We start from the raw sequence: 27,152 nt of genomic DNA on the forward strand, positions 1-27,152 counted from the left end.
TTCCATTCGAGCCCTTCCTTCCCAATTAAGATGCCACCAGCCGCCGGTGGTATATACACTCACTCTTTGTGTACAGTACACAAAGAGATGTATGCTCTCCAAATCTCCCACAAGCTCTTTTTCCTATATCCCTTCATTCTGGTCGTAGGCTAACCTGAACACGTCTCAGTGTTCTTCCACCTCCTGCGCCTGTTTGCTCTCATCCCTCCACCGAGGGAAGAGTCTGTGGAGATAGACAGACAGAGAGAGATGAAAGCAAACAGAGAAAGAAAAAGCAAATGCCATGCGCTCTCTGAGCACACACAATGCCAGTGAAAAGGTGGGCTGAGATGAGCCGGTGATCTGAAAGGAGATAAGTGTGTGTTAACTCCAGGTGATGGTTGATGATGAATAGCTCTATGCATGGATTCTAAAACCAGGATCAGTTACCAATATTCTGCAGCATGATAGAGGAAATATCTAATGTGGGGATGTTGTTTGGAACTCTTTTTTCTCTCTCAACACCTCCCACGTATTGATCCTTGTCCCTATTTCTGGTTTTATGTGGCCCAATTAAAATATTTTTCAAATGACATACTTTGTGTATGTGAAAAGCCTAATTCCCATTGGCCTAATCCAAGCCCCTCTATGGCTATATAAAGAGTGCAACAGTGGAGGCCGATGTGGAAATCCACCATCCATTATAAACTTATACACAAACCTAAAGAGGAAAAGGGACCAAGGAAACGATGTTATCTAAGTCCACAGGTTATTATGTACTGTCTGAAATGGGATAATGGGTTGACTTGAGGTGTGTTACTTCACTCCACCGCCTGAAGGCTTCAGGGCCTGTGTGATGAGCAAATGTAATATTATCTATCTCGTTCTCCTCTTTTTCCATATCTCCCTGTCTGTTACAGGACCACACTGAGTTGAATTCGACCATGGTGCGCAGCCAGACCAACACTGCCCGTGTGGAGGGCCTGAGGCCAGGCATCATGTACATGGTACAGGTCCGTGCCAGGACGGTGGCAGGCTTCGGCAAATACAGCAGCAAGCAGTTCTTCCAAACCCTGACAGATGGTAGGTGCTGTGTGTGTGTGTGTGTGTGTGTGTGTGTGTGTGTGTGTGTGTGTGTGTGTGTGTGTGTGTGTGTGTGTGTGTGTGTGTGTGTGTGTGTGTGTGTGTGTGTGTGTGTGTGTGTGTGTGTGTGTGTGTGTGTGTGTGTGTGTGTGTGTGTGTGTGTGTGTGTGTGTGTGTGGGTGGGTGACACAATCATGCCATGTGGGTCTTTGTGTCTGTGGACTTGGTGTGGGAGGTTGAATATAGTAGTAAATTCAAACATTTCCCTGCTAACTGGGTATTACTGCAATACAGATGTGTCGACGCAGAGCAGATGGTGAATATATTTCATAAAACACATATTCCCTTGATATTATGATTTCTTTTTAACATTCAGTACATATTCCAAAACTATCCTGCGTCCGGATTAAAGTGTTTCCTACTGAAAAAGAGCGCCACCTATTGGTGGTGGACTCCGATAGAGGTGCCGCTTTAGATATAGTTGAAACTGTCCGCCATCTTAGGTTGCATAACAATAATAATAACAACAACAACAACAATGGCCGGCGGCCATCTTAAGGCCTATGGTTGTAATGGCTATCAGATAGTTGCATATGGCAGGTAGCCTAGTGGTTAGAGTGTTGGACTAGTGACTGGAAGTTGCAAGTTCAAATCCTTGAGCTGACAAGGACAGTTTTTTAATCTGTTGTTCTGCCCCTGAACTATTCCTAGGCTGTCATTGAAAATAAGAATTTGTTCTTAACTAACTTGCCTAGTTAAATAAAGGTTAATTTATTTTTATTTTTTAAATACAAGCTAACAGTACAACCAGACATAAAGTGCCCTATCCTAGTAGAGTGCACTTACAGTACATAGGTCAGTGACGCCCTAACACTATGTGCAGGGCAGAGGTTTATGCTCATCACTCTGCCAATGCTTGCTGAAGACTGAGATTTGTCCTGGTCCCATTGGACAGACTTTTTATTGAACCTTTATTTAATTAGGCAAGTCAGTTTAAGAACAAATTTTTATTTACAATGACGTCCTAGGAACAGTGGGTTAACTTCCTTGTTCAGGGGCAGAACGGCAGATTTGGAATTTGTCAGCTCAGGGATTTGATATATTAACCTTTCGGTTACTGGCACAACACTCTAACCACTAGGCTACCTGCTGCCCCAGATGACCTGATGAGATGCAGGTGGGCAGGGTCAAAGGTCACTGGCTGTGGCATATAAGTGGAGAGCTCCAGAGGTGCAAACAGAGTAGCCCGTAAACAATGGGGACCCATCCCCTGCCCCTGCCTCTGCTCTCTGAGTTGAGAGTAGGTAGGCTACTTGTTTCAAGAGATAGAGAAGGCTGTGAGTTACTGTTCAGGGTTTTCTACCCCTACCGTCTGACTACTTCCATTTGTTTTAGGAAATGGCACACTTGAGGTGTTAGCCATAGTGAGTGGCACAGCTGCATAATGTAGTGTAGGAAAACAGCCAACAGAGAGCCCCTGCCTGCTCACAGTGTGGAGTAGCTTATTACCGGGGATGTTTAGCAGCAGTGCCTGCGGAAGACTTGGTGTTGCAGCAGCATCCGTTTCCCGCCAAATAGTTGAGTCATCAATCTTCGAAAAGTTTTCCGGTCATGGTCAGAGACAATAACCCAATAAAAAGTTAACAAAAATAAGACTTTCATGCAAATTCTGCACCCACAAAATATTATACAACTATAACCCATATCAGGATTCTCCCCAGGTTTTTTTTTAACAAGGTGGTACTGCTGAGTACGACCATGGGAGTGATCTCTTCGGGGGGCGGTGCTCTTTTGAACTCAGAGCCTTGTGTGTTTTTAACACATGTAATCCCCATTTCCTGCAATCTAGAGCATGAATGATAACAAATAAAGTTAAAACGTGTTTTTCTTTTAATTATATATTATTTTTTACATAGTGGCACAGCCGTCCACAAGGTGACGCAGCACCACTCTTACATTCTTTGGGGAGAACCCTGCATATGATATCAGCAGAATATGAAAAGCGATGCTGTTCTTTCAAAACACAACATGCATTGACATATGAATGACTATAGATCAACACTGGAGAATGTATGTTTCAGATGGAATTGACAGAACAGCTACACTTTTAAATCCGATCCATAGATATGAATGTTTCTGTTCACTTCTCAAGTCTCCCTCTGATACGTAATACAACATTTGTGATGAGATTAGCAAGCGTTCCTCTGATTCCTATTGAGTGTGTTAGGGGATTAGCTGTGTCAGGAAGCAACGCGTCAACTCTGAGAGACTGTCTGCACAGATACTAACCCACACGTCCTTGTATTCCCCACAGTCACACAGAGCTAGTAAAGGCTTCTCTCCTTTCCTCTCTTCTCTTCTCCCCTCCCTTATCTGTTATGTCACCCTCAACTCTCTCTCTCTCGCTTTCTCTGTCTGTCTGTGTGTGGTGTGCAGATGAGTATAAATCAGAGCTAAGGGAGCAGCTGCCTCTGATTGCAGGCTCAGCGGCTGCAGGAGTGGTCTTCCTGGTGTCCTTGGTGGCCATCTCCATCGTCTGCAGCAGGTAACAAGCATTTACAGATGTAGGATCTTGATTTGACCAGTATTGATGTAGCAAAATCATCCTGCAACAACAGGATTTGAATTTTTATATTAGTCCACAATGCTGCTTGATCAGTGGTTAGGCTATTAACTGTGCAAAAGTAGGCTACATGGAAAGTGCAACACTGTTAATATAACCATGTGTTAGTGCAGGTTTTCAGTGAATTCATGTAAATCAAAAAGCTATTCTGCATTTCCTGCCACACAGGAAAATTCTCAGTAACAAAAGTGATCAAATGAAGATGCTACTACTATAGTCACTGTGCATACCTGGTGTTTACAAGGGATATGTTCAACCATTACTGTATGCCTCTCAGGAATTCAATGTTTAAAGATATAATCCGTAGTTGATACATCCAATTTTGGATAATATATATATATATTAATAATATTGACTCTTGAAGAACATAACCTATAAATACCTCATGGGCTTAATTAAACTGTCGTGTCCCGTCAGAACCCAAAATAGAATCTTGTTTTACTCCAATCTTTGTAAACCATGTAAATGTAAACAAACACTGCATAGCCTCAAAACACGGTTAAAACTATCATTTTGATATCGGTCTTTGCATCCATAGGTCTGTGTATGAATATAAGAGTAGTTACAGTTCTCCAGGCCCCACCCATCAGCTTTTTAACAAATCAGAGGCGGATGACAACTTTGTTGTTGTTTCAATGAAGGATTTTAGCTTTAATACGGTGCAGTTATATTGTCAAATATAGTTACATTACTGTCTTTTGCTGATTCTTTGCTGCAGGAAGAGAGCGTACATGAAGGAGACTATATACAGCGACAAACTGCAGCACTGCAGTACAGGCAGAGGTGAGCATACAGCTCTCATTCCATCCATCCATCCCACACACACACACACACACACACACACACACACACACACACACACACACACACACACACACACACACACACACTCACCCCACTGAACCTCTCACTCCCACCACACACTCTCCTACTAGTGACTCCATCAGACCAATTGGGCAGAGACGTCAGTTCAACATGTATTTTTTTATTTACACTTGGTTGAGTTAGTGTGAGTTCTTCTACATACCGTGGGTTCTGAACCAGACCAGTAGTCAGGGAACAGGGGTTAAAGCATGCACATGTTCCAGAGTTTTACAGCTGAAATGATCGATATTGGATAACACTCTGCCAATCAGTGCCTACACGGCCTACACGGCCCTGACCTTTCACAGATCAGTCTGTTGCCATGTATTCTGTATCCGGACTAATTAAAGGTGAATTTCCCCAGAGTCTTTACTGCCCTGTTCACCTACTCCTCTTCTCTCTCTGTTGGAGCAGTACGGTGTACATTGCCATCAAGAACATTCGATCCTGTGTAGCCAACAGCCCTGTGCTTACAGTCAAATGACAGGTTATAATTAAACCATCTATTTTATATCAGGACATCCTTTTTCCTAATCAGGTATTCCTGAATCACAAAATGATTGGTTTCATTCGGCTTCCTTGTTTGTCAAGGGAGCAAGAGTAAAAACAAGATGTCTTGGCGATTTTGTCCTCCCTCTGACATCTCCTCTCCGTCTCCTTCTTGCTCTGTATTGGGATTAACAGCATTACACTGTCATGCTGTTTCATAGACCTTCGAAGCACTCAGATCAGTTGTGGAAAGTGTTTAGAAATGCATCTATTATTTCTCTCCTCCATCCATAAAAAGATGGTGCCACAGGATGAAATAAAATATACAATAGTATGACCATCTGTAGAGCATCTACAGATACAATACCATACAGATAAAGTGTGACCTATTTAACTGTTTGCTATTTAAATAGAATCTGCACGTGGCGTGAAAATATTTGGACCATGTGCAGGTAGGGCTTCATATAAACAGGGTTGAAAATAGATTTCATTTCTTACTAGCACAGGACACTCAAGTGCACGCACAAAAACATGTTATACAATGTTTTTGTATAAAATTACACTGTAGCCTACTCTGCTGACACTGACAAACAGATCAATAAAAACGTTGTTGTCTGATCCATATAATTGGCCAACGAAAAGGGGAGACACAAATACAATATGACGTCCATCTAACCTAGAGGAGGAAAAGATTGTCCAAAAACAAACCAAAGTGGCAATGACCCAATGACAGTGAATATGCACACAAACTGGGGATATGGCCGATGTTCTCCGCTGGTGCCAATAAGATAGGCTACTGTTCACTCAATTAAGTTAAGAATTTTGATAACTAAAAGACAGATTGGAGTCTTTTCATTGTCATCTCTTTACAGAAATAGCCATTAGCTTTCCAAATACTTTTTCCCTGATTGTATTTTTAAATATAACGATATGCCTGGCTGTGTGTCTCTGCTTTTCACTGAAGTCACAACATATCTTCGGTGTTTGCAACTGGCGCTGCCCAAATTGCGGGCCCTTCCGAATGTAGGCTATGCGATTTAAAACAATACACCGCTTTTTATATGAAGGTAATGATCATCTGTGACCAAATCATGCTTTCTGGTGTAGTAGCCTATTTTAAATTATTTTATGTAGGCTATTTCTGTATAGACAGGAGTACGCTAATTAAGCTATATCATTTGGCAATTTAATTCAATTTACTTTTGGGAAAGCTTAGCTTCCCCTAGCCTTATGGACATGCCGGCTATGCATTTTAATGATTGTCAAACAATCATTTACCCGTGCACATTCGTCCACTAACAAATTCATTTCAGCATCCAAACCCTAACAGTGCACTGTGCACCCGCAATTTGACGAGTGGAAAAAGACATCTGCTATAAAACACCTACATGTATTGTAATGACATTATGCGATTGTCTTTAGGCTTAAACTTGTAGCCAGAATTGATGCATCCACTGTTGTCCACGGGCGCCTCAGACTTGGCCACTCATCTCTGCCTTTTCCGACGGCGTCTCGGCCACTCATCTCCACCTTCACAAAGTACAAGTGTTCTCCTCAAACCACAAAGCAATTTGGACCGTATAACACCAGGTTTCCAGTAAATTTGCACATTTTGCAGCATGAACTGACATGTTGTCCACCCAATCAAAGAATCAAAGAATGAATCTAGTTCTGAAAGCTACAGCTGGTGAGTAGTTGACTCAAAGAGAAAGAAAGACGATAGTTGATTAGTTTTTAACAAATTTATTTTATGTAGGCTGGGTGTACCGGTTATGATATGAAGATTTGGCTTGGAAAGTTTTTTTCCCTGGTCACAGACCGCTTATGTGTTTATTCAAGAATGTGCAAGGCAGTATTGAACGTGTCAATGTCTGTCATCTTGATTACTCAAATTTCTCTCGACCTGTGCACCTCTCGACCTGTGCACCTGCAAACTTTCATTCATAGTCTAGGTTGTAGCAACCTCATCATGGGTATAGGGAACATTTTTATATCATCTAGTAGCCTAAACTTATCAATGTTATATTGAGCTGGGTGAAAGGAATATGAATGACGATCATCCAATATGCTGCAATAGAAATAAATCCATGGTCATAAATAATCGTCCTTACTCGTCTTAAACGGCACCGACCACCACTGGTGAGCTGGTTCTCTTTGTCCCCATTTTCTCAGCGCCTTAGTAAATCCTCTAATTTGATATTGTGTGGATTCACTTAATTGTCTATTAAACCTGAGTCGCCTATTGGTTCAAAGCAATTTTGTCAGCATGAGCCCCATTCAATTGAGAACCAAGCCCTTGATCTCTCAAATACAATAGGCCACATAATAGATGGTTCCAAGTTAACTTTTCTGATTGTCCTTAACTTTGAAAGTACCATTATTATTTTATTTTGTATTGTAGAATACATGTGGAAAGAGGTAGAAATCTGACAGATCCATATTTAACCAAGTACCCTAAATGGAAAAATGCTGATAAATCTAAATTTTCCAGTTTAAGTTGACCTTGTTTTTGTTGTGAGGGTGAAATGTTGGCACAAATGAAACAAGTAGGATCTTAATTTGATCACTCTTTTGTTGATGAGAATGGTCCTGAACAGCAGGAAATGCAAACTTGTAAAGGAGTGCGTAACTGGCTGCAGTGAAGTCAGGCACAGGAGAGCAGAAATGGGTAGCAAACGGAGCACTTTATTGAGGCGAACAAAACACGGTACTCAGAAAACGAAACACACACGGGTTACAATAACCCCGCGCAAGCCAGCCTGGAGTACACATACATTTACATATAACAATTCCACACACAGACATGAGGGGGAAACAGAGGGTTATATGCAAGATGAGTAATGAGGGAATGCAAACCAGGTGTACGGGAAAACAAGACAAAACAAATGGAAATGAAAGGTGGATTGGCGATGGCTAGAAGACCGGTGACGTCGCCCACCGAACGCGGCCTGAACAAGGAGAGGGACCGACCTCGGCGGAAGCCGTGACAAAACTTGCAGTGTATTTAAGGTTTAAAAAGACTTCTAAAGTTAGTCATTTACAATTAAACCGTAAAGTAAAATGTATCAACCCCTACAATATTTTTCCGTTATTTATAATCCACATAATAATTCACATTTCCTGTTGCTGCCGGATTATTCTCCTGCTGTAGCAAACTGGCACAAATTAAGATCCTTCATCTGCATCTCCATTTCTTCACCGCACAGACCCTTTTACGCACAGGTGTTTCTGCACAGACCTATTTAAGTGTAAACAACAACACGCTCTGACAAGATAAAGCGTGCCTATCTGTATAATGAATATAAACTGAATGGGTTGAGATTAGGACTGTGGCAGTCATGAAATGTTGTCAGCCGGTGATTGTCAAGCAAATAGCTGCCGGTCTCACGGTAATTGACAGTAAATTAACATAAACACATTTAGCATCTCCTGGCTTCCACTAATAGCCTACAAGCCACTGATGCAGTCCTTTGGAACTATATTTTTAAAAGTACAATAAATCCATGTATTATTAGCAGACAAGATTTTCTTATTATTTTTTTATACATTCTAAGGCTTCATGATGCTTCATGATGCGGCACTAATGGTGATTTGAAAAAAGTTGCATGAAAGGCATGAGCTCCTTTGTTTTTTGCACAGGCTGTACACACTTCATCAGTCTCTCATTCACAATTTGACAGGCACTTGATAATGCATTTAATTTCCTGGCTGCATCCCCTTTGTGTGGCCTTAATGCCCACTAAAAAATGTTAAACCAAAGTCATGTTTACAATACCATTGCTGAATTCCTCTTGATTCAACTAACTTCCCACAATGATTTTAATCAGAACAGTATAGCCATTCATTCCACTGTTGTAGTTCTATGGTTGGGATAATTTGCTTAAATATTTTGTATTTTGTATTGCATTTTAAAGCAAAAACCAAGCTATGAGGTTGAACGAATTGTCCGTAGAGCTCCGAGACAGGATTGTGTCTCGGCACAAATCTGGGGAAGAGTACCAAAGCATTTCTGCAGCATTGAAGGTCCAGAAAAACACCTCCATCATTCTTTAAACAAATGTTTTAACCCATTTTCTCCCCAATTCTGTGGTATCCAATTGGTAGTTATAGTCTTGTCTCATTGCTGCAATTCCCGTACGGACTCGGGAGAGGCGAAGGTCAAGAGCCATAAGTTCTGCGAAACACAACCCAACCAGGCCGCACTGTTCTTGACACAATGCCCACTTAACCCAGAAGCCAGCCGCACCAATGTGTCGGAGGTAACACTGTGCACCTAGCGACTGTGTCAGCGGCCCGTCACAGATGTGCGCGATGGAAGAAGGACATCCCTGCCGGCCAAACCCTCCCCTAACCTGGACGACGCTGGGCCAATTGTGCACCGCCCCACGGGTCTCCCAGTGGAGACCAGCTGCGACGGAGCCTGGACTCAAACCCAGAATCTCACGTGGCACAGCTAGCACTGCGATGCAATGCATCCAAGACACTTCCTAGAACTGGCTGCCTGGCCAAACATAGCAATCGGGGGAGAAGAGCATTAATCAGGGAAGTGACCAAGAACCCGATGGTCACTCTGACAGAGCTCCAGAGTTCCTCTGTGGAAATGGGAGAACCTTCCAGAAGGACAACCATCTCTGCAGCACTCAACCAGTCAGGCTTTTATTGTAAAGTGGCCAGACGGAAGCCACTCAGTAAAAGGCACATGACAGCTCGCTTGGAGTTTGCCAAAAGGCAGCTAAAGGACTCTCAGACTATGAAAAACAAGATTCTCTGGTCTGATGAATGCCAAGCATCACATCTGAAGGAAACCTGGCACCATCCCTACGATGGAGCATGGTGGTGGCATCATCATGCTGTGGGAGTGTTTTTCAGTGGCAGGGACTGGGAGACTAGTCAGGGTCGAGGGATAGATGAACAGAGCAAAGTACAGAGAGATCCTTGATGAAAACCTACTCCAGGTTGCTCAGGACCTCAGACTAGGGTGAAGGTTCACCTTCCAACAGGACAACAACCCTAATCACACAACCAAGACAATGCAGGAGTGGATTTGGGGCAAGTCTCTGAATGTCCTTGAGTGGCCCAGCCAGAGCCCAGACTTGAACCCGATATAACTTCTCTGGAGAAACCTGAAAATAGCTGTGCAGAAACAGCCCCCAACCAACCTGACAGAGCTTGAGAGGATCGGCAGAGAAGATTGGGAGAAACTCCCCAAATATAATGTGCCAAGCTTGTAGTGTCATACCCAAAAAGTCTCAAGGCTGTATTCGATGCCAAAGGTTCTTCAACAAAGTACAGAGTAACGGCTCTGAACACTTATGTAAATGTAATATTTCAGTTTTTTTTTATTTATAAATTTGGTAACATTTCTAAAAACGTTTTTTTACTTTGTCATTATGGGGTAATGTGTGTAGATTGATGAGGGAAAATAACAACGTTTAACATGTGCGCTGGAAATCGGGAAACAAGTTCAGGGAGTGAGTACATTTCATAAAAGAAACATAATACAAAACAAGAAACACGAACAACACACTTACAAGAAACTGAAACAGAAACAATAACGCCTGGGGAAGGAACCAAAGGGAGTGACATATATAGTGAAGATAATCATGGAAGTGATGGAGTCCAGGTGAGTCTGATGACTCGCAGGTGCGCGTAACGATGGTGAGAGGTATGCACTATAACGAGCATCGTGGCACAACGTGACACAATGTAATCCATTTTAGAATAAGGCTGTAACAAAATGTAGAAAAAGTCAAGGGGTCCGAATACTTTCCGAATGCACTGTAGTCAAACCTCCAATCAAAAAAAATTGAGAACACAAATGTACAATATCTGAAGCTTTAACAGTACTTGTGTGTGCGAGTGCAAGTGTTCAACTTCAGTAATATTGATTAGAGTGAGTAGGCCTACTTAAACATAACATTGGGGGCAATGTTTAGACAAAAATGCAACATGCAATCCTTTCAAAGACAAGAGTTACAGTTCATATGTGACTCACCACCTGGATTTGGTCTTATGTTGCTACATTTGAAATTGTGTTCTTGATATTGGATAAAAGTAGAGACTCAGAACTACAAAATGGTATACCAAACACTGCATTTGAGGAACAATGGGAAAGTAATTCTGCTTTGAATGTTGATGAACTTGTAAACTCACTTTTAAGAAAATGGCCTTTGACTGCTTTGTTATCTATTGAAGAGCTCTTCTTTGTCTACACCCATTCAGCATCGTTCACACCCTCTTAAGCTTTAGCCCCACCCGTCTTGTTTTGATCTCTGAGCGCACACTTGACACTCTGGCCGATGATTTGTTTGTTTACATGAACACAGCCTAACCAGCTCTGCTGGCAACAATTTAATTACGCTTTTTTGCAGACATTTACTGACACCGGCCATATTCAACGGATGTTGTACACACATCACTTAATGCTAGCTAATGAGCCAGCCAGCTAATGTTAGCTAGTTAAACAACATTGAACAGTTCCAACAATGAAACAGTGCTGGGAGATAAACAGCCTGGTTCAATGTTAGCTAGCTAACATTAGGCTCTAACTAGAATTGCAAACGGCTCTGGGAAATGAATAATAATGTCAGCTAGGGAACCAGCTGGCTAACGTTAGCTGGCTAGCTAACAGTGCACTTTAGCTTAAGACATATAGCTAACTTAATCCTCCAGAAAGTGGAGAGCAACACTTATGCAGCTCCAATACACAATACTTTTTTTTTTAAAGCGGTGTTCGACAGGATTACCAACACAGACTGACGAGCTCAAATAGACAGAAGCCCTCTATATGGCAGAACAATCCGAACTCTTCTCTCGCCATGCCCAGCCCACTCATTATCTCAGTCAATCATTTTCTGTGGCTTAACCAACAAGGTTCATAATTTAAAAGGTTTTTTATCAAGGCCCATGAAAGTTCACATGTTCGGGAAGGCATTTCTTCCCCCAAATTTTTTTTAAACATTCAAACAGCTATCCTGTGAAGTTGTGACTTACGACATACGCCTAGTTTCCTGAATCGGGTCATATATAAGGAAATCAGTCAATTTGAAATAAATAAATAAGGTCCCAATCTATGGATTTCACATGACTGGGAATACAGATATGCATCTGATGGTCACAGATATCTTTTTTTTTTAAATGGTAGGGACGTGGATCAGAAAAACAGTCAGTATCTGGTGTGAACACCATATATTTTTTATTTTTAAAATTTTATTTCACCTTTATCTTAACCAAGTAGACCAGTTGAGAACAAGTTCTCATTTACAACTGTGACCTGGCCAAGATAAAGCAAGGCAGTGCGACATAAACAACAACACAGTTACACGTGGGATAAACAAAGGTACAGTCAATAACACAATAGAAAAATCTATATACAGTGTGTACAAATGGAGTAAGGAGGTAAGGCAATAAATAGGCCATAGTAGCGAAGTAGTTACAATTTAGAAAATTAACACTGGAGTGATAGATGTGCAAAAAAGTAAATAAATACAATACAGGGATGAGGTCGGTAGTTGGATGGGCTATTTACAGATGGACTATGTACAGCTGCAGCGATAGGTAAGCTGCTCAGATAGCTGATGCTTAAAGTTAGTGAGGGAGATATAAGTCTCCAACTTCAGCCATTTTTGCAATTCGTTCCAGTCATTGTCAGCAGAGAACTAGGGCTTTGGGAGTGACCAGTGAGATATACCTGCTGGAGCGTGTGCTACGGGTGGGTGTTGTTATGGTGACCAGTGAGCTGAGATAAGGAGGAGCTTTACTGGTGGGACCTGGGACCTGGAACATGCTGTCGATCCATAGCATCCCAAACATGCTAAATGGGTGATGTCTGGTGAGTATGCAGGCAATAGAAGAACTGAGATATTTTCAACTTCCAGGAATTGTGTACAGATCCTTGTGACATGGGCCTGTGCATTTTCATGCTATAACAAGAAGGGATGGCGGCAGATGAATGGCACAACAATGGGCCTCAGGATCTCATCACGGTATCTCTGTGCATTCAAATGGCCATAGATAAAATGGAATTCTGTTCGTTGTCAATGGCTTATGCCTGCCGATACCTTAACATCACTGCCACCATGGGATGCACTCTTCACAATCTTGACATCAGCAAACTGCTCGCTCACACTACACTGTCTGCCATCAGCCCGGTACAGTTGAAACCAGGATTCATCCATGAAGAGCACACTTCAGCATGTCAGTGGCCATTGAAGGTAAGCATTTGCGCACTGAAGTCGGTTACTACGCCGAAATGCAGTCAGGTCAAGACCCTGATGAGGATGACGAGCATGCAGATGAGCTTCCTTGAAACGGTTTCTGACAGTTTGTAGACAAATTCTCCAGTTGTGCAAACCCGCAGTTTCATCAGATGTCCGTGGGGCTGTTCTCAAACGATTGTGTGACAAACGTGTTGTGTGATAAAACTGCACATTTTAGAGTGATGATGGATTATCTTGGCAAAGAAGAAATGCATATAAACAAAATTGTGCACAAAACCTGACAGAAATATGTTTTTTTTTTTTTTGCACATATGGAACATTTGTGGGATCTTTTATTTCAGCTCGTGAATAATAGGGCCAACACTTTACATGTTGTGGTTATATTTTTGTTCAATGTAGTTGTTCAAGTAGCTACCCAGACTATCTGCATGGACCCTTTTTGCACTCTTTTGACTCCTCACATACGCTGCTGCTACTGTTTATCTATCCTGTTGCCTAGTCACTTTACCCCTACCAATATGTACATATCTACCTCAATTACAGTACTTTATACCCCTGCACATCGACTCAGTACTGGTACCCTGTGTATATAGGCAAGTTATTGTTACTCATTGTGTATTTATTCCTCGTCTTATTTTTCTGTAATTATTAAAATTTTTCTCTCTGCATTGCTGGGAAGGGCCAATAAGTAAACATTTCTCTGATAGTCTACACCTGTTGTTTAGGAAGCATGTGACAAATAGGATGTGCTGTTGAAAACATTCTGATACAGATTTTGTGTTTCTTTCCCTTAGAATCTTAACATGATATACCCATAACTCAATGCACTGCTTTTCTAATGGATTTTCTTCTCTATTTAGATCCAAATTTGAACAAAATCTAAAATTGCAATTAATCGAGATTAGCTAATACCATTAACTAAATTAATGATTTTAATCGTTTGACAGCCCTAATTTAGAATAAGGTTTTACAGCTTCGTCAGTCAATAAAAAAATAAAAAAACCTTGTGTGATTATTTGATATATTTTACATGTGATAAGGTCACATAGAGGGCCGGAGATAATTACAGACACCTGTGATAAGTACCCGAAAGGGCCATACAATCCTCTAAAGTGACCAACATTCTGGTAGTTTATTGGCAAACTTAGAACGTCTCTAGCACTATACCCTCAATTTGCAACAATACTGATGATACATTTGTTTGTTTCCCCGTGCTCATCCAAACCTCTACTCCTTCTGTCCTCTGTTCCAGAACACTCTCTGAGACCGGACTTGTCCAGCTGTCCCTCCCCCATGGCATGCCCCACCCACTTCTCTGGCTCGCCAGCGATGAAGATCTACATCGATCCCTTCACCTACGAGGACCCCAACGAAGCCGTCCGAGAATTTGCCAAAGAGATAGACGTATCCTGTGTGAAGATTGAGGAGGTCATTGGTGCAGGTGACTGGGAAGAAGGGAAACCTAACATTCAGTAACATGGGGGAGAATCTCTCTGCCTCTGCTGCAGTGAAAGTTGTGAATCTATAATTCTCTTTTCCCCGTCCCCTCTACCTGTATCTGGGTGTTGGATGAAGGAACTGTCGGAGACATTTGGTCTTACCTCAGATATTCTGTTTCTGAAAACCACTCTTTCCATCTGATTTGTTTTGCTTTTAGAGAGAAAGAACCCTTTCCACTTAACAGACTTGCTCTCTTTACAGAGGGCAATGTTAACCACTATCTCAGTGAAAACTGCTAATATGTAACTAGACTTCTATCCATTAATCTATATTTCATGCTGATTTTATCTGCCAGGATTTTTTTTTAAACTTGACTTGATATATTCGTGCATTCAGCAAAAGAACGATCGTCACACTGACTGGTGTCTGACATGTTGGAACTTGTCTTATGACCCTGAAACTGGGCTCTATGTTAATGGGTACCACAGGGAGCCAGAGTGTAACACTCTCTTCATCTCTGTGTTTGTCGCATATACAGTGTTTATCTTTATGGGGACTTTTGATTGTACATGTGCTATATTTAAGCTATAAGGCCCAAGGGGTTGTGGCATATGGCCGATATTCCATGGCTAAGGGTTGTTCTTGGTCACAACACAACGCGGAGTGCCTGGACACAGCCATTAGCTGTGGTATATTGGCCATATATCACAAACCCTGAGCTGCCTTACTGCTATTATAAACTGTTTGTAATTTAGAACGGGAAAAATTACTGTTTTGTCATACCCGTGGTATAAGCACTGAATGCTGATTGGCTGACAGCCATAGTATATCAGACCGTATACCATGGGTATGACAAAACAAAACACTCTGTGTTGGGTCGTACATAAGAACAGCCCTTAGCCGTGGTATATTGGCCATGTACCACATTTCCTCTGGCTTTATTGCTTAAGGATAAGAAGTGAAAATACATGATATCAGCTTGCATACTAATAGCTTGCTTTGTAATAATGTAATTTATCATGTCTTTTCCTCCAGGCGAGTTTGGAGAGGTGTATAAGGGTCGCCTGAAACCGTCTGGGAAGAGGGAGCTGTACGTGGCCATTAAGACCCTGAAGGCGGGCTACGTGGAGAAGCAGAGAAGAGACTTCTTGTCTGAGGCCAGCATCATGGGCCAGTTTGACCACCCCAACATCATCAGACTGGAGGGCGTGGTCACCAAGAGCCGGCCAGTCATGATTATCACAGAGTTTATGGAGAATGGGGCCCTGGACTCCTTCCTGAGGGTGAGTGCTGCTTTGTTGTTCTCGTTGTGTCCTAAATGTCACCCTATTCCCTTTATAGTGCACCACTTTTGGGCCTGGTCAAAGGCATATAGTGCACTTTATAGGGAATAGGGGCCCATTTGGGACACATCCTCCTTTTTACCTCCTCTGGTCAGCACACCAGCCCCGGCTCCAGCTTTCACCTCTGTTGCATCGGATTATACACTGGGTTGAGCTATAGGGCCACTGTGTGGTTTCATATATCAATCATATTGATTAATCAGCTAAAGCTTTTATTGCTAATTTGACAGCTTCACACTAACAGTGAAGTATGATTATTGAGATTAGTTATTAAAAGGATTAAGAAAATGGAGATCTAAAACTCCCTGGAGGATAAAGGTATTTAATATAGCAGGGAATTGAGATCTGATAAACAACCCTGGCATGAATGAGCAAAAATGTCTTATATTTATCAATAACCTTCAATATTTCGTAATATAATTCATGAGATTAGCATAAATGAAATTGTTCCACCCAGAGCCCTTTGAGGCAGCATAGCTAATACACAGTGCCCTAATTCAAAGTGCCAGCCTGGCACAGTTTACTGTTTCTTCTTCCTCCTTGGAAACAGAGGAACATGGAACACAATCAATATGTGGCCCAGTTTTCTAATTCATCCAACCTGTTTCCTCCTCCCTTTGATCCTGGACTCATTTGAAACGGGGCTTTGAACACCCCTTTGATGTCCTCTCCCTCACCAGGCCCTCTTCCGAGCCACCGCACTTGACTCCCGTGGACATCGATTTCTGGGTTGTTTTTCTCCATGCCCCTGTTGCTGGCGCAGAAAGACAACAGTTGAATGAGTGCCCTGCTTGGCGTGTTGGAGGTGCCCACTGAAGCCACAGCGTAGGGTCAGACCTGCCGTGCCTCACGGGAGGGAGTTATCCACCTTGGTGGGGGCCGCTAATAAACAGCCAAGCTGAGGATAAGGAGCAGAGACAGAGAATGATCAAAGACATGAATCCAATATGGGGCTTAATGGGGACACACACATACTCCTTAAATGGGCCCCAAGTCAAGTGGAACACTTATTACATCAATGAATGACAATTTGGTAACATTTGGAAAAGGGCATATATGGTGCTCTTCCTCAATACTCAATAACTTGAAATATTTGCACCAGCTGCCCAGCCAATAGTTTTTTCCAGAAACAAATGTGTGAGGATTTAAAAATAAAATGCGTACCTTTGCATTTCCAACACAATGAGGACATTTTAGAGAGATAATGGGAGCATCATTATCCCAAGTATCTGGCACTTTATTATGTCATTAACTCCAATGTGACATGACATCCTATTTAATCCCTGCCCTGCAGCAAAATGACGGGCAGTTCACGGTGATCCAGCTGGTGGGGATGATGCGTGGCATCGCGGCGGGCATGAAGTACCTGGCAGAGATGAACTACGTCCACAGAGACCTGGCCGCCCGCAACATCCTGGTCAACAGCAACCTGGTGTGTAAGGTGTCTGACTTTGGCCTGTCCCGTTACCTACAGGACGACACATCAGACCCCATCTATACCAGCTCCCTGGTGAGTACCCTCTCTGGCTGGCCTTTAACCTCCCCGTTTGTTTGGAACACATTCTTTAAAAAAAATCTTATGGTCCAGTACAAAGTGAGACATCTCTTTGTCAAGAGAGAGTTGGGTGATTCAATAGTTGACATGGCCATGGTTATGTCTTTGTGTCTGTGGTGATCATACTGCCAACTGTAAAGTTCGGTGGTGTAGGAATAATAGTCTGGAGCTGTTTTTAATGGTTTAGATCCAGTGATAATACACAGTGCTGATGCAATCTCAACCACACTGCACACTGCCCTAACCCATCTGGACAAGAGGAATACCTATGTGAGAATGCTGTTCATCGACTACAGCTCGGCATTCAACACCATAGTACCCTCCAAGCTCGTCATCAAGCTCGAGACCCTGGGTCTCGACCCCGCCCTGTGCAACTGGGTACTGGACTTCCTGACGGGCCGCCCCCAGGTGGTGAGGGTAGGCAACAACATCTCCTCCCCACTGATCCTCAACACTGGGGCCCCACAAGGGTGCGTTCTGAGCCCTCTCCTGTACTCCCGGTTCACCCACGACTGCGTGGCCACGCACGCCTCCAACTCAATCATCAAGTTTGCGGACGACACAACAGTGGTAGGCTTGATTACCAACAACGACGAGACGGCCTACAGGGAGGAGGTGAGGGCCCTCGGAGTGTGGTGTCAGGAAAATAACCTCACACTCAACGTCAACAAAACTAAGGAGATGATTGTGGACTTCAGGAAACAGCAGAGGGAACACCCCCCTATCCACATCAATGGAACAGTAGTGGAGAGGGTAGCAAGTTTTAAGTTCCTCGGCATACACATCACAGACAAACTGAATTGGTCCACTCACACAGACAGCATCGTGAAGAAGGTGCAGCAGCGCCTCTTCAACCTCAGGAGGCTGAAGAAATTTGGCTTGTCACCAAAAGCACTCAAACTTCTACAGATGCACAATCGAGAGCATCCTGGTGGGCTGTATCACCGCCTGGTACGGCAACTGCTCCGCCCTCAACCGTAAGGCTCTCCAGAGGGTAGTGAGGTCTGCACAACGCATCACCGGGGGCAAACTACCTGCCCTCCAGGACACCTACACCACCCGATGTTACAGGAAGGCCATAAAGATCATCAAGGACATCAACCACCCGAGCCACTGCCTGTTCACCCCGCTATCATCCAGAAGGCGAGGTCAGTACAGGTGCATCAAAGCTGGGACCGAGAGACTGAAGAACAGCTTCTATTCCAAGGCCATCAGACTGTTAAACAGCCACCACTAACATTGAGTGGCTGCTGCCAACACACTGACACTGACTCAACTCCAGCCACTTTAATAATGGGAATTGATGGGAAATTATGTAAATATATCACTAGCCACTTTAAACAATGCTACCTTATATAATGTTACTTACCCTACATTATTCATGTATCACTAGCCACTTTAAATATGCCACTTTGTTTACATACTCATCTCATATGTATATACTGTACTCGATACCATCTACTGTATCTTGCCTATGCTGCTCTGTACCATCACTCATTCATATATCCTTATGTACATATTATTTATCCCCTTACACTGTGTTTAAGACAGTAGTTTTGGAATTGTTAGTTAGATTACATGTTGGTTATTACTGCATTGTCGGAACTAGAAGCACAAGCATTTCGCTACACTCGCATTAACATCTGCTAACCATGTGTATGTGACAAATACAATTTGATTTGATTTGATTTGAAGGGTAATCTTAACGCTGCAGCATACAATGACATTCTAGACAATTCCATGCTTCCAACTTTGTGGCAACAGTTTGGGGAAGGCCCTTTCCTGTTTCAGCATGACAATTCCACCGTGCACAAAGCGAGGTCCATACAGAAATGGATTGTCGAGATCGGTTTGGAAGAACTTGACTGGCCTGCACAGAGCCCTAACCTCAACCCCATCGAACAACTTTGGAGTTAATTGGAACTCCAACTGCGAGCCAGGTCTAATAGCCCAACCTCACTAATGCTCTTGTGGCTGAATGGAAGCAAGTCCCCACAGCAATGTTCCAACATCTAGTGGAAAGCCTTCCCAGAAGTGTGGAGGTTGTTGTAGCAGCAAAAGGGGGACCGACTCCATATTAATGCCCATGGTTTTGGAATGAGATGTTCAATGAGGAGGTGTCCACATACTTTGTCATGTAGTGTATCAAAATATATACAGTGCATCTATGATTATTCAGCTAAATGCACTTTGATGAATTGTGATGATTTTGTCTCACAATGTTTAGTACTTAAAGACATGCTCTGGAACTTTTGCAACTTCTAAGTACTTTTTAAACCTCCAGCTTTGGGCTGGATGTGTCAGTGTAGTTCACACATTAATATTATATGAGCAGAATTCCTGACTTACCTCAATTAGCCACTAAATCCCTAGTTTGAAAGCAATGTTTTTTCTGGAAGTTGTGCTATGCCCATTGTCCCCCATTTGGGCCAGCGCCCTAGCAATTTGAGTTCTATCCAATGAGTTTCAGCCCATTGCCATTTGAGTGACCGCTTGCAAGATGCACACACAGCAGAGCGAGAGCAATGATGTGGTGCATATATCTACATATACAGTATGTGATGTAGTACACCATTTTCAGGGTCCACTTTTGGCTCATGAGCGCTACTTTCAGAACTACTGGCTAAAAAGTATACAAAAGTACCGGAGAATCTCTTTAAATTCAAGAGAGAAACCTAGTCCTATTTATTTGTATCTCTCTGTCTGTGTGCAGAGGCAGAACATTATAATGAAATTCTCCCTGCCTCCACCACAGCTCTAATCAGAACATCTCAACCCTCTAAAAGCACACAGTACATTTTTCTATTTCCCTTTAACAAAGTTCATAGAATTATCTCAAAATGTAGAACTCCGACACTGGCATTATGAATGAAATAACAACCCATGTCTGAGATGGGTGCATGCCTGCCTATGCAAAGACACCCTCTCTCACACATTTATAGATGATAACAAGTTATTGATTGCTGCTTGCAGGAGCGTTGTGATAGACAACCCTGCTAGTGTCATCTAAGATCTCTGCTAGGCTACACTGTCTTGCCTATAAAGATGTATTGTAGATCTAATCAGAGAGTAGTTTAATTTAATTTGTGTTTCATGAGACACTATTGAGTTGTACTCTATATTATAGATTCCCTGTTTTGAATTTCCTTACCTAGAAAACGTTAGTGTCTGTCGGTGTGTATAGTTAATGGGTATGGGACTGTGTGGGTGATTATGGCAGAGAGTGTGTGTGTGTTGATCCTGTCATAGTTGGCCCAGAGGGCTGACCCTGTGGTTCTGCGTGGATGACTGAGGGAGGCTGAGGGGAGGCTGGAGGGTGATGTCTGTGCTCTGTTTGCCGATTGCTAATTAAAACTCTTTCAGCCACTCCTGGTTTGCCCCATCCCCTGCTCCACTGTCTCTGCTCAACTCTATTTGTCGCAGGCTGACTAGCGTGAGATGAGGGCCACTCCACATTAAGATGCTGATGACATGGTTGTCTGATTGACCCATACACCATAGAATATCCATCTGTCTAATGCTTTCCCAATGACAAGAAATGGAGGGAGATGAAGTACAACCATCCCTGTCCATTTGAATCTGCTTTCTCTTCTATGAGCTTTGTTTCGCTGGGGAAACTGTACCTAACTGTACCTAACATCATTTGTTACTGTCAAATTTGAAAAATAAATATAGCAAATGTAAAGCTAAAGGAATATTTAAAAAAGAGCTAGGTTTGAAGATACTGTCTTGGAGTGAATGAAAACAGGGGAAAGTCTTATTTATATTTTGTAATTAACCATGGGTAATTGATACAAAATCGATATACCAATTAATAATACTGTGTCTTTTTATACAAATTGTGTACATGACAAATTGCTGCCAATGTTATCATGACTCCAACTTTACCATTTAATAATATTAATTACATGTTTATTTATTGTTCTTCAAAATTCTTTGCAGCCCTCCCATGTACAGTATGCAACATTTGTATTTCGATTATTTGTTAGGATGAAATTGTGATATGTAAAGGAAGGAAATGAAAGGAAATGAAAGGAAAGGAAAGGAAAGGAAAGGAAAGGAAAGGAAAGAAAGGAAGAAAGAAAGTCAAGGAAAGAAAGTCAAGGAAAGAAAGTCAAGGAAGGAAAGTAAAGTAAAGGAAGGAAATGAAAGGAAAGGAAAGGAAAGTAAAGGAAGGAAAGTAAAGGAAAGAAAGTAAAGTAAAGGAAGGAAGGTAAAGGAAAGTAAAGGAAAGAATGTAAAGTAAAGGAAGGAAAGAAAAGAAAAGGAAAGGAAAGTAAAGGAAGTAAAGGAAGGAAGTAAAGGAAGGAAAGTAAAGGAAGGAAAGTAAAGAAAGAAAGTAAAGGAAGGAAAGTAAAGGAAGGAAAGTAAAGGAAGGAAAGTAAAGTAAGTAAAGTAATGAAAGTAAAGTAAAGAAAAGGAAAGGAAGGTTAAGGAAGTAAAGGAAAGTAAATAAAGAAAATGAAGAAAGGTAAAGGAAAGGAGAGTAAAGGAAAGTAAATGAATGAAAGTAAAGGAAAGGAAAGAAAAGGAAAGGAAAGGAAGGAAAGGAAGGAAAGTAAAGTAAAGGAAAGGAAAGGAATGAAAGTAAAGGAATGAAAAGTAAAGGAAAGAAAGTAAAAGGAAAGTAAAGTAAAGAAAGTAAAGGAAGGAAAGTAAAGTAAAGGAAAGAAAGGAAAGGAAAGAAAGTAAAGGACAGAAAGTAAAGGAAAGGAAAGAAAGTAAAGTAAAGGAAGTAAAGGAAAGGAAGTAAAGGAAGTAAAGGAAATGAAAGGAAAGGAAAGGAAGTTAAGTAAAGGAAAGAAAAGGAAAGGAATGAAAGTAAAGGAAAGTAAAGGAAGGAAAATAAAGGAAACTAAAGGAATGAGAGTAAAGTAAAGGAATGAGAGTAAAGTAAAGGAAAGAAAGTAAAGGACAGAAAGTAAAGGACGGAAAGTAAAGGAAAGAAAGTAAAGTAAAGGAAGGAAAGGAAAGGAAGGAAAGGAAGGAAAGGAAACAAAAGGAAAGGAAAGGAATGTAAGTAAAGGAAAGAAAAGGAAAGGAATGAAAGTAAAGGAAAGTAAAGGAAGGAAAATAAAGGAAACTAAAGGAATGAGAGTAAAGTAAAGGAATGAGAGTAAAGTAAAGGAAAGAAAGTAAAGGACAGAAAGTAAAGGACGGAAAGTAAAGGAAAGAAAGTAAAGTAAAGGAAGGAAAGTAAAGGAAAGGAAAGGAAGGAAAGGAAAGGAAAGGAAAGAAAAGGAAAGGAAGGAAAGTAAAGGAAAGGAAAGGAAGTAAAAGAAGGAAAGTAAAGGATAGAAAGTAAAGGAAGGAAAGTAAAGGAAAGTAACGGAAATAAAGTAAAGGAAGGAAAGTAAAGGAAAAAAAGGAAAGGAAGGAAAGTAAAGAAAAAAAGGAAGAAAGGTAAAGGAAAGGAAAGTAAAGGAAAGAACGTAAAGTAAAGGAAGGAAAGTAAAGGAAAGGAAGTAAAAGAAGGAAAGGAAAGGAAAGGAAGTAAAGGAAGGAAAGGAAAGGAAAGGAAAGGAAAGGAAAGGAAAGGAAAGGAAAAAGGAAAGGAAAGGAAAGGAAAGAAAAGAAAAGGAAAGGAAGGAAAGTAAAGGAAAGTAAAGGATGGAAAGTAAAGGAAGGAAAGTAAAGGAAGGAAAATAAAGGAAAGTAAAGGAATGAGAGTAAAGTAAAGGAAAGAAAGTAAAGGACAGAAAGTAAAGAAAAGAAAGTAAAGGAAAGGAAAGGAAAGGAAGGAAGTAAAAAAAGGAAAGTAAAGGATAGAAAGTAAAGGAAGGAAAGTAAAGGAAAGTAAAGGAAATAAAGTAAAGGCAGGAAAGTAAAGGAAGGAAAGTAAAGGAAAGTAAAGAAAAAAGGAAGAAAGTTAAAGGAAAGGAAGGAAAGTAAAGTAAAGGAAGGAAAGTAAAGGTAAGGAAAGGAAAGGAAGTAAAAGAAGGAAAGTAAAGGAAGCAAAGGAAGGAAAGGAAAGGAAAGAAAAGGAAAGGAAGGAAAGCAAAGGAAAGTAAAGGATAGAAAGTAAAGGAAGGAAAATAAAGGATAGAAAGTAAAGGAAGGAAAGTAAAGGAAAGTAAGGAAAGAAAGTAAAGGACAGAAAGTAAAGGACGGAAAGTAAAGAAAAGAAAGTAAAGTAAAGGAAGGAAAGGAAAAGAAAAGAAAGGAAGTAAAAGAAGGAAAGTAAAGGATAGAAAGTAAAGGAAGGAAAGTAAAGGAAAGTAAAGGAAATAAAGTAAAGGAAGGAAAGTAAAGGAAAAAAGTAAAGGAAAGTAAAGAAAAAAGGAAGAAAGGTAAAGGAAAGGAAAGTAAAGGAAAGTAAAGGAATGAAAGTAAAGGAAAAGGATAGAAAGTAAAGGAAGGAAAGTAAAGGAAAGTAAAGGAAGGAAAGTAAAGGAAAAGGATAGAAAGTAAAGGAAGGAAAGTAAAGGAAAGTAAAGGATAGAAAGTAAAGGAAAGAAAAGTAAAGGAAGGAAAGTAAAGGAAGGAAGGAATGAAAGTAAAGGAAAAGGATAAAAAGTAAAGGAAGGAAAGTAAAGGAAAGTAAAGGAAGGAAAGGAAAGTAAAGGAAAGAAAGTAAAGGAAAGTAAAGGATAGAAAGTAAAGGAAGGAAAGTAAAGGAAAGTAAAGCAATGAAAGTAAAGTAAAGAAGAAGTAGGAAGGAAAGTAAAGGAAAGGAAGGAAAATAAAGGAAAGTAAAGGAATGAAAGTAAAGTAAAGAAAGTAAAGGAATGAAAGTAAAGGAAAGCAAAGTGAAGGAAGTAAAGTAAAGGAAAGAAAGTAAAGAAAAGTAAAATAAGGAATTAAAGGAAGGAAAGTAAAGGAAAGTAAATGAAGGAAAGTAAAGGAAAGTAAAGGAAAGAATGTAAAGGAATGAAAAGTAAAGGAAGGAAAGTAAAGGAAAGAAAGTAAAGGAAGGAAAGTAAAGGAAAGTAAAGGACAGAAAGTAAATGACGGAAAGTAAAGGAAAGTTAAGGAAGGAAAGTAAAGGAAAGAAAGTAAAGGAAGGAAAATAAAGGAAAGAAAGTAAAGGAAGGAAAGTCTAGAAATGTGAAGGAGGGGAAATAACAATGTTGTCATGTGTTTACATGTGGTGTTTTGTTTGTTGTTGTTTGGTTAGGGTGATATGTTGTGTGTGTTGTAAATTAATTATGAATAAAAAAATAACTTAAACATAAGAATGAATAACCTTTAGACGTACGAGTTACCATACCCAGTCTCAGGGATGGACTCCGGTCGTCAATTAACCCCAACAGCACACATTTATGTTGTAGCCCAGACAAAAACACCTGATTCAACTCATTGAGGGCTTGTTGATTAATCAGGTGTGCTTGTCAAGGGCTACAATAAAAATGTGTGATGATGGAGGGACTGGAGGACTTGAGTTGGGAAACAATGCACTACATCTGAATGTATTGGTGCCTCTCAGGCCGTTCAAAATGTTGATTAAGGATCTCTTTGCTGAGGAATGTGATTGTTTTTCTTGGTGTGTTTGTAATGTTGTATATTTGCATTCTATTGTATTATGTAACTTGTGTGTAGGGCTCCCTTGTGAAAGAGCCCTTGATCACATTGATCTCAATGGGACTCCCTGTTAAAATAAAATAAATGTCAGCTGGAGCTCCAGTGCATGAGTATCTCATCATATCCCAGCTCAGCATGAGAAATGCACATGGCCAACAGGCAAGCTGTTTCCATTACAAGAGCTGAGCTGCTCCGCTGCTGTTTGAAATGGGAAACAGGCTGGGGTCGCCCTTTCCACCTAACGAGCTCTGCCCTGTGCACCTCAGACTGCCCTGCTGAACAACACGATTGATTTCTTTCTGTTGGTTTTCCCTATTTATTCAAGCTCTCTAGTTGATTGGCTCTGAAAGTTTCAAAAAAATATGTAATGAGATGCAGCTTAAACTGACGGATATTTACAGGGATTTTATTATTATCTGCCCAGTTTTGATCTTGTCTCATCACTGCAACTCCCCAACACACTAGGGAGGTGAAGGTCGAGTCATGCGTCCTCTGAAACATGACCCGCCAAACCGTGCTTCTTAACACCCGCACGCTTAACCCGAAGCCAGACGCATCAATGTGTCGGAGGAAACACCGTTCAACTGACAACAAGGTCAGTCTGCAGGTGCCTGGCCCGCCATAAGGTGCCGCTAGAGTGCGATAAGCCAACTAAAGCCCCCCCCCCTGACATGGTACAAATCTGTCGTTCTGCCCCTGAACAGGCAGTTAACCCACTGTTCCCAGGCCGTCATTGAAAATAATAATGTGTTCTTAACTGACTTGCCTGGTTAAGTAAAGGTTAAAAAATAAAAAATAAAAAAAGCCTCCCCTAACCCGCACGACGCTGGGGCAATTATGCTCTGCTCTATGGGACTCCAGATGGTGACGCCTCTAGCACCGCGATGCAGTACCTTAGATCGCTGTGCCACTCGGTAGGCCCGGTGATTTTTAAAATTATGTTACTTAGATTGACGTACGGGTGTGTCAATAAACTCTTAAGGATTTCTTAACCTGTTTTTAAAAAACAGCCATTGCAGAGGCAAACCATTTATTCCAACCACAGTCTTTCGATTTCTGTCTGCAAACCATTGGGAGTAAGGTTACTCAATGAAAAGTAAGTTTGATTTTGCTGATGAATCTCACTACAGATTCAATCTAATTGCTTAATGGTTGTATCACATATAATACAGATATTATAACAAACCTAATATGATGGCTTGCTTTGGGAAGATTCACCCTTGAAGGGCAGATTTGGAGTGTGAGTATCTTCATTGACTTTTAGGCCTTCGTAAAGATCACACATCATGGGGTGCGAGAAAGTTGAGACAGAAGAATGTAGAGGCACAAAGCTGTTCAGAGCAAGCTATCAAAGAGATATCCAATAGTTTATGTCCAGCCCATTCAGGAGTCCAAAGATGATAAGTTAAATTAACTCTATCAAAGCTAAGCTCCTTGTCCCTCGTAAAGTATGTGACTTCAACGTCTGACATGAGACGGCAGGTAGCCTAGTGGTTGGGCCAGTAACCAAAAGATTACTGGTTTGAATCCCAGAGCCGACTAGGTGAAAACTCTGTCGTTGTGCCCTTGAGCAAGGCACTTAACCGTAAATAAGTCATAGAGCATGAGTTAAGCAGGAAGCATGGGAGTACTTTATGTTAGGGAGGTACATGTAATGCTTGCACTATAGCTACTTGTGTCTCTCCACAAACTATTCTTCCAGAGAATATCAATATCATTTGTACTGTTCTCTAAATGCCCATTGATACTGGGTTTCTTCCTGCCATATAGATAAATGTACTCATGGTTTGGACAGAGTGAAACCACTTGGCTTTAAAATTGGATGAAAGTCACTGGAGACAGAGGGGAAACGCCTGCTTTGCAGAAATGGCCCAATGATAAGGCCATATTGATTTGGGTTTAACTGTGCTATAAAACAAGAACGTGTGATGGGAAATGCGATACCCCTGGATTTTTTTTTTACAGAATAAGTGCCATTCTCTTCACCCAATGGGATCATAAACCAAATGGCCGGCTGGCATGAAATGCATTTTTCA

At 41.3% G+C, this 27,152-nt stretch overlaps 1 protein-coding gene across 1 annotated transcript in view; it reads left to right on the plus strand.

The window, feature by feature from the left end:
* The window catches only part of LOC124037065 (ephrin type-B receptor 1-like), a 173,257-nt gene that overhangs the window by 133,796 nt on the left and 12,309 nt on the right, over window positions 1-27,152 (plus strand). Inside the window, exons 7-12 of the mRNA XM_046351699.1 lie at window positions 900-1,062; window positions 3,499-3,607; window positions 4,404-4,468; window positions 14,510-14,698; window positions 15,733-15,980; window positions 17,335-17,550. Coding sequence (XP_046207655.1) covers window positions 900-1,062; window positions 3,499-3,607; window positions 4,404-4,468; window positions 14,510-14,698; window positions 15,733-15,980; window positions 17,335-17,550 — 990 coding nt within the window. The remainder of the gene's footprint in view (window positions 1-899; window positions 1,063-3,498; window positions 3,608-4,403; window positions 4,469-14,509; window positions 14,699-15,732; window positions 15,981-17,334; window positions 17,551-27,152) is intronic.

The sequence above is a fragment of the Oncorhynchus gorbuscha genome, linkage group LG06 (assembly GCF_021184085.1).
Source record: "Oncorhynchus gorbuscha isolate QuinsamMale2020 ecotype Even-year linkage group LG06, OgorEven_v1.0, whole genome shotgun sequence".
NCBI lineage: Eukaryota > Metazoa > Chordata > Actinopteri > Salmoniformes > Salmonidae > Oncorhynchus > Oncorhynchus gorbuscha.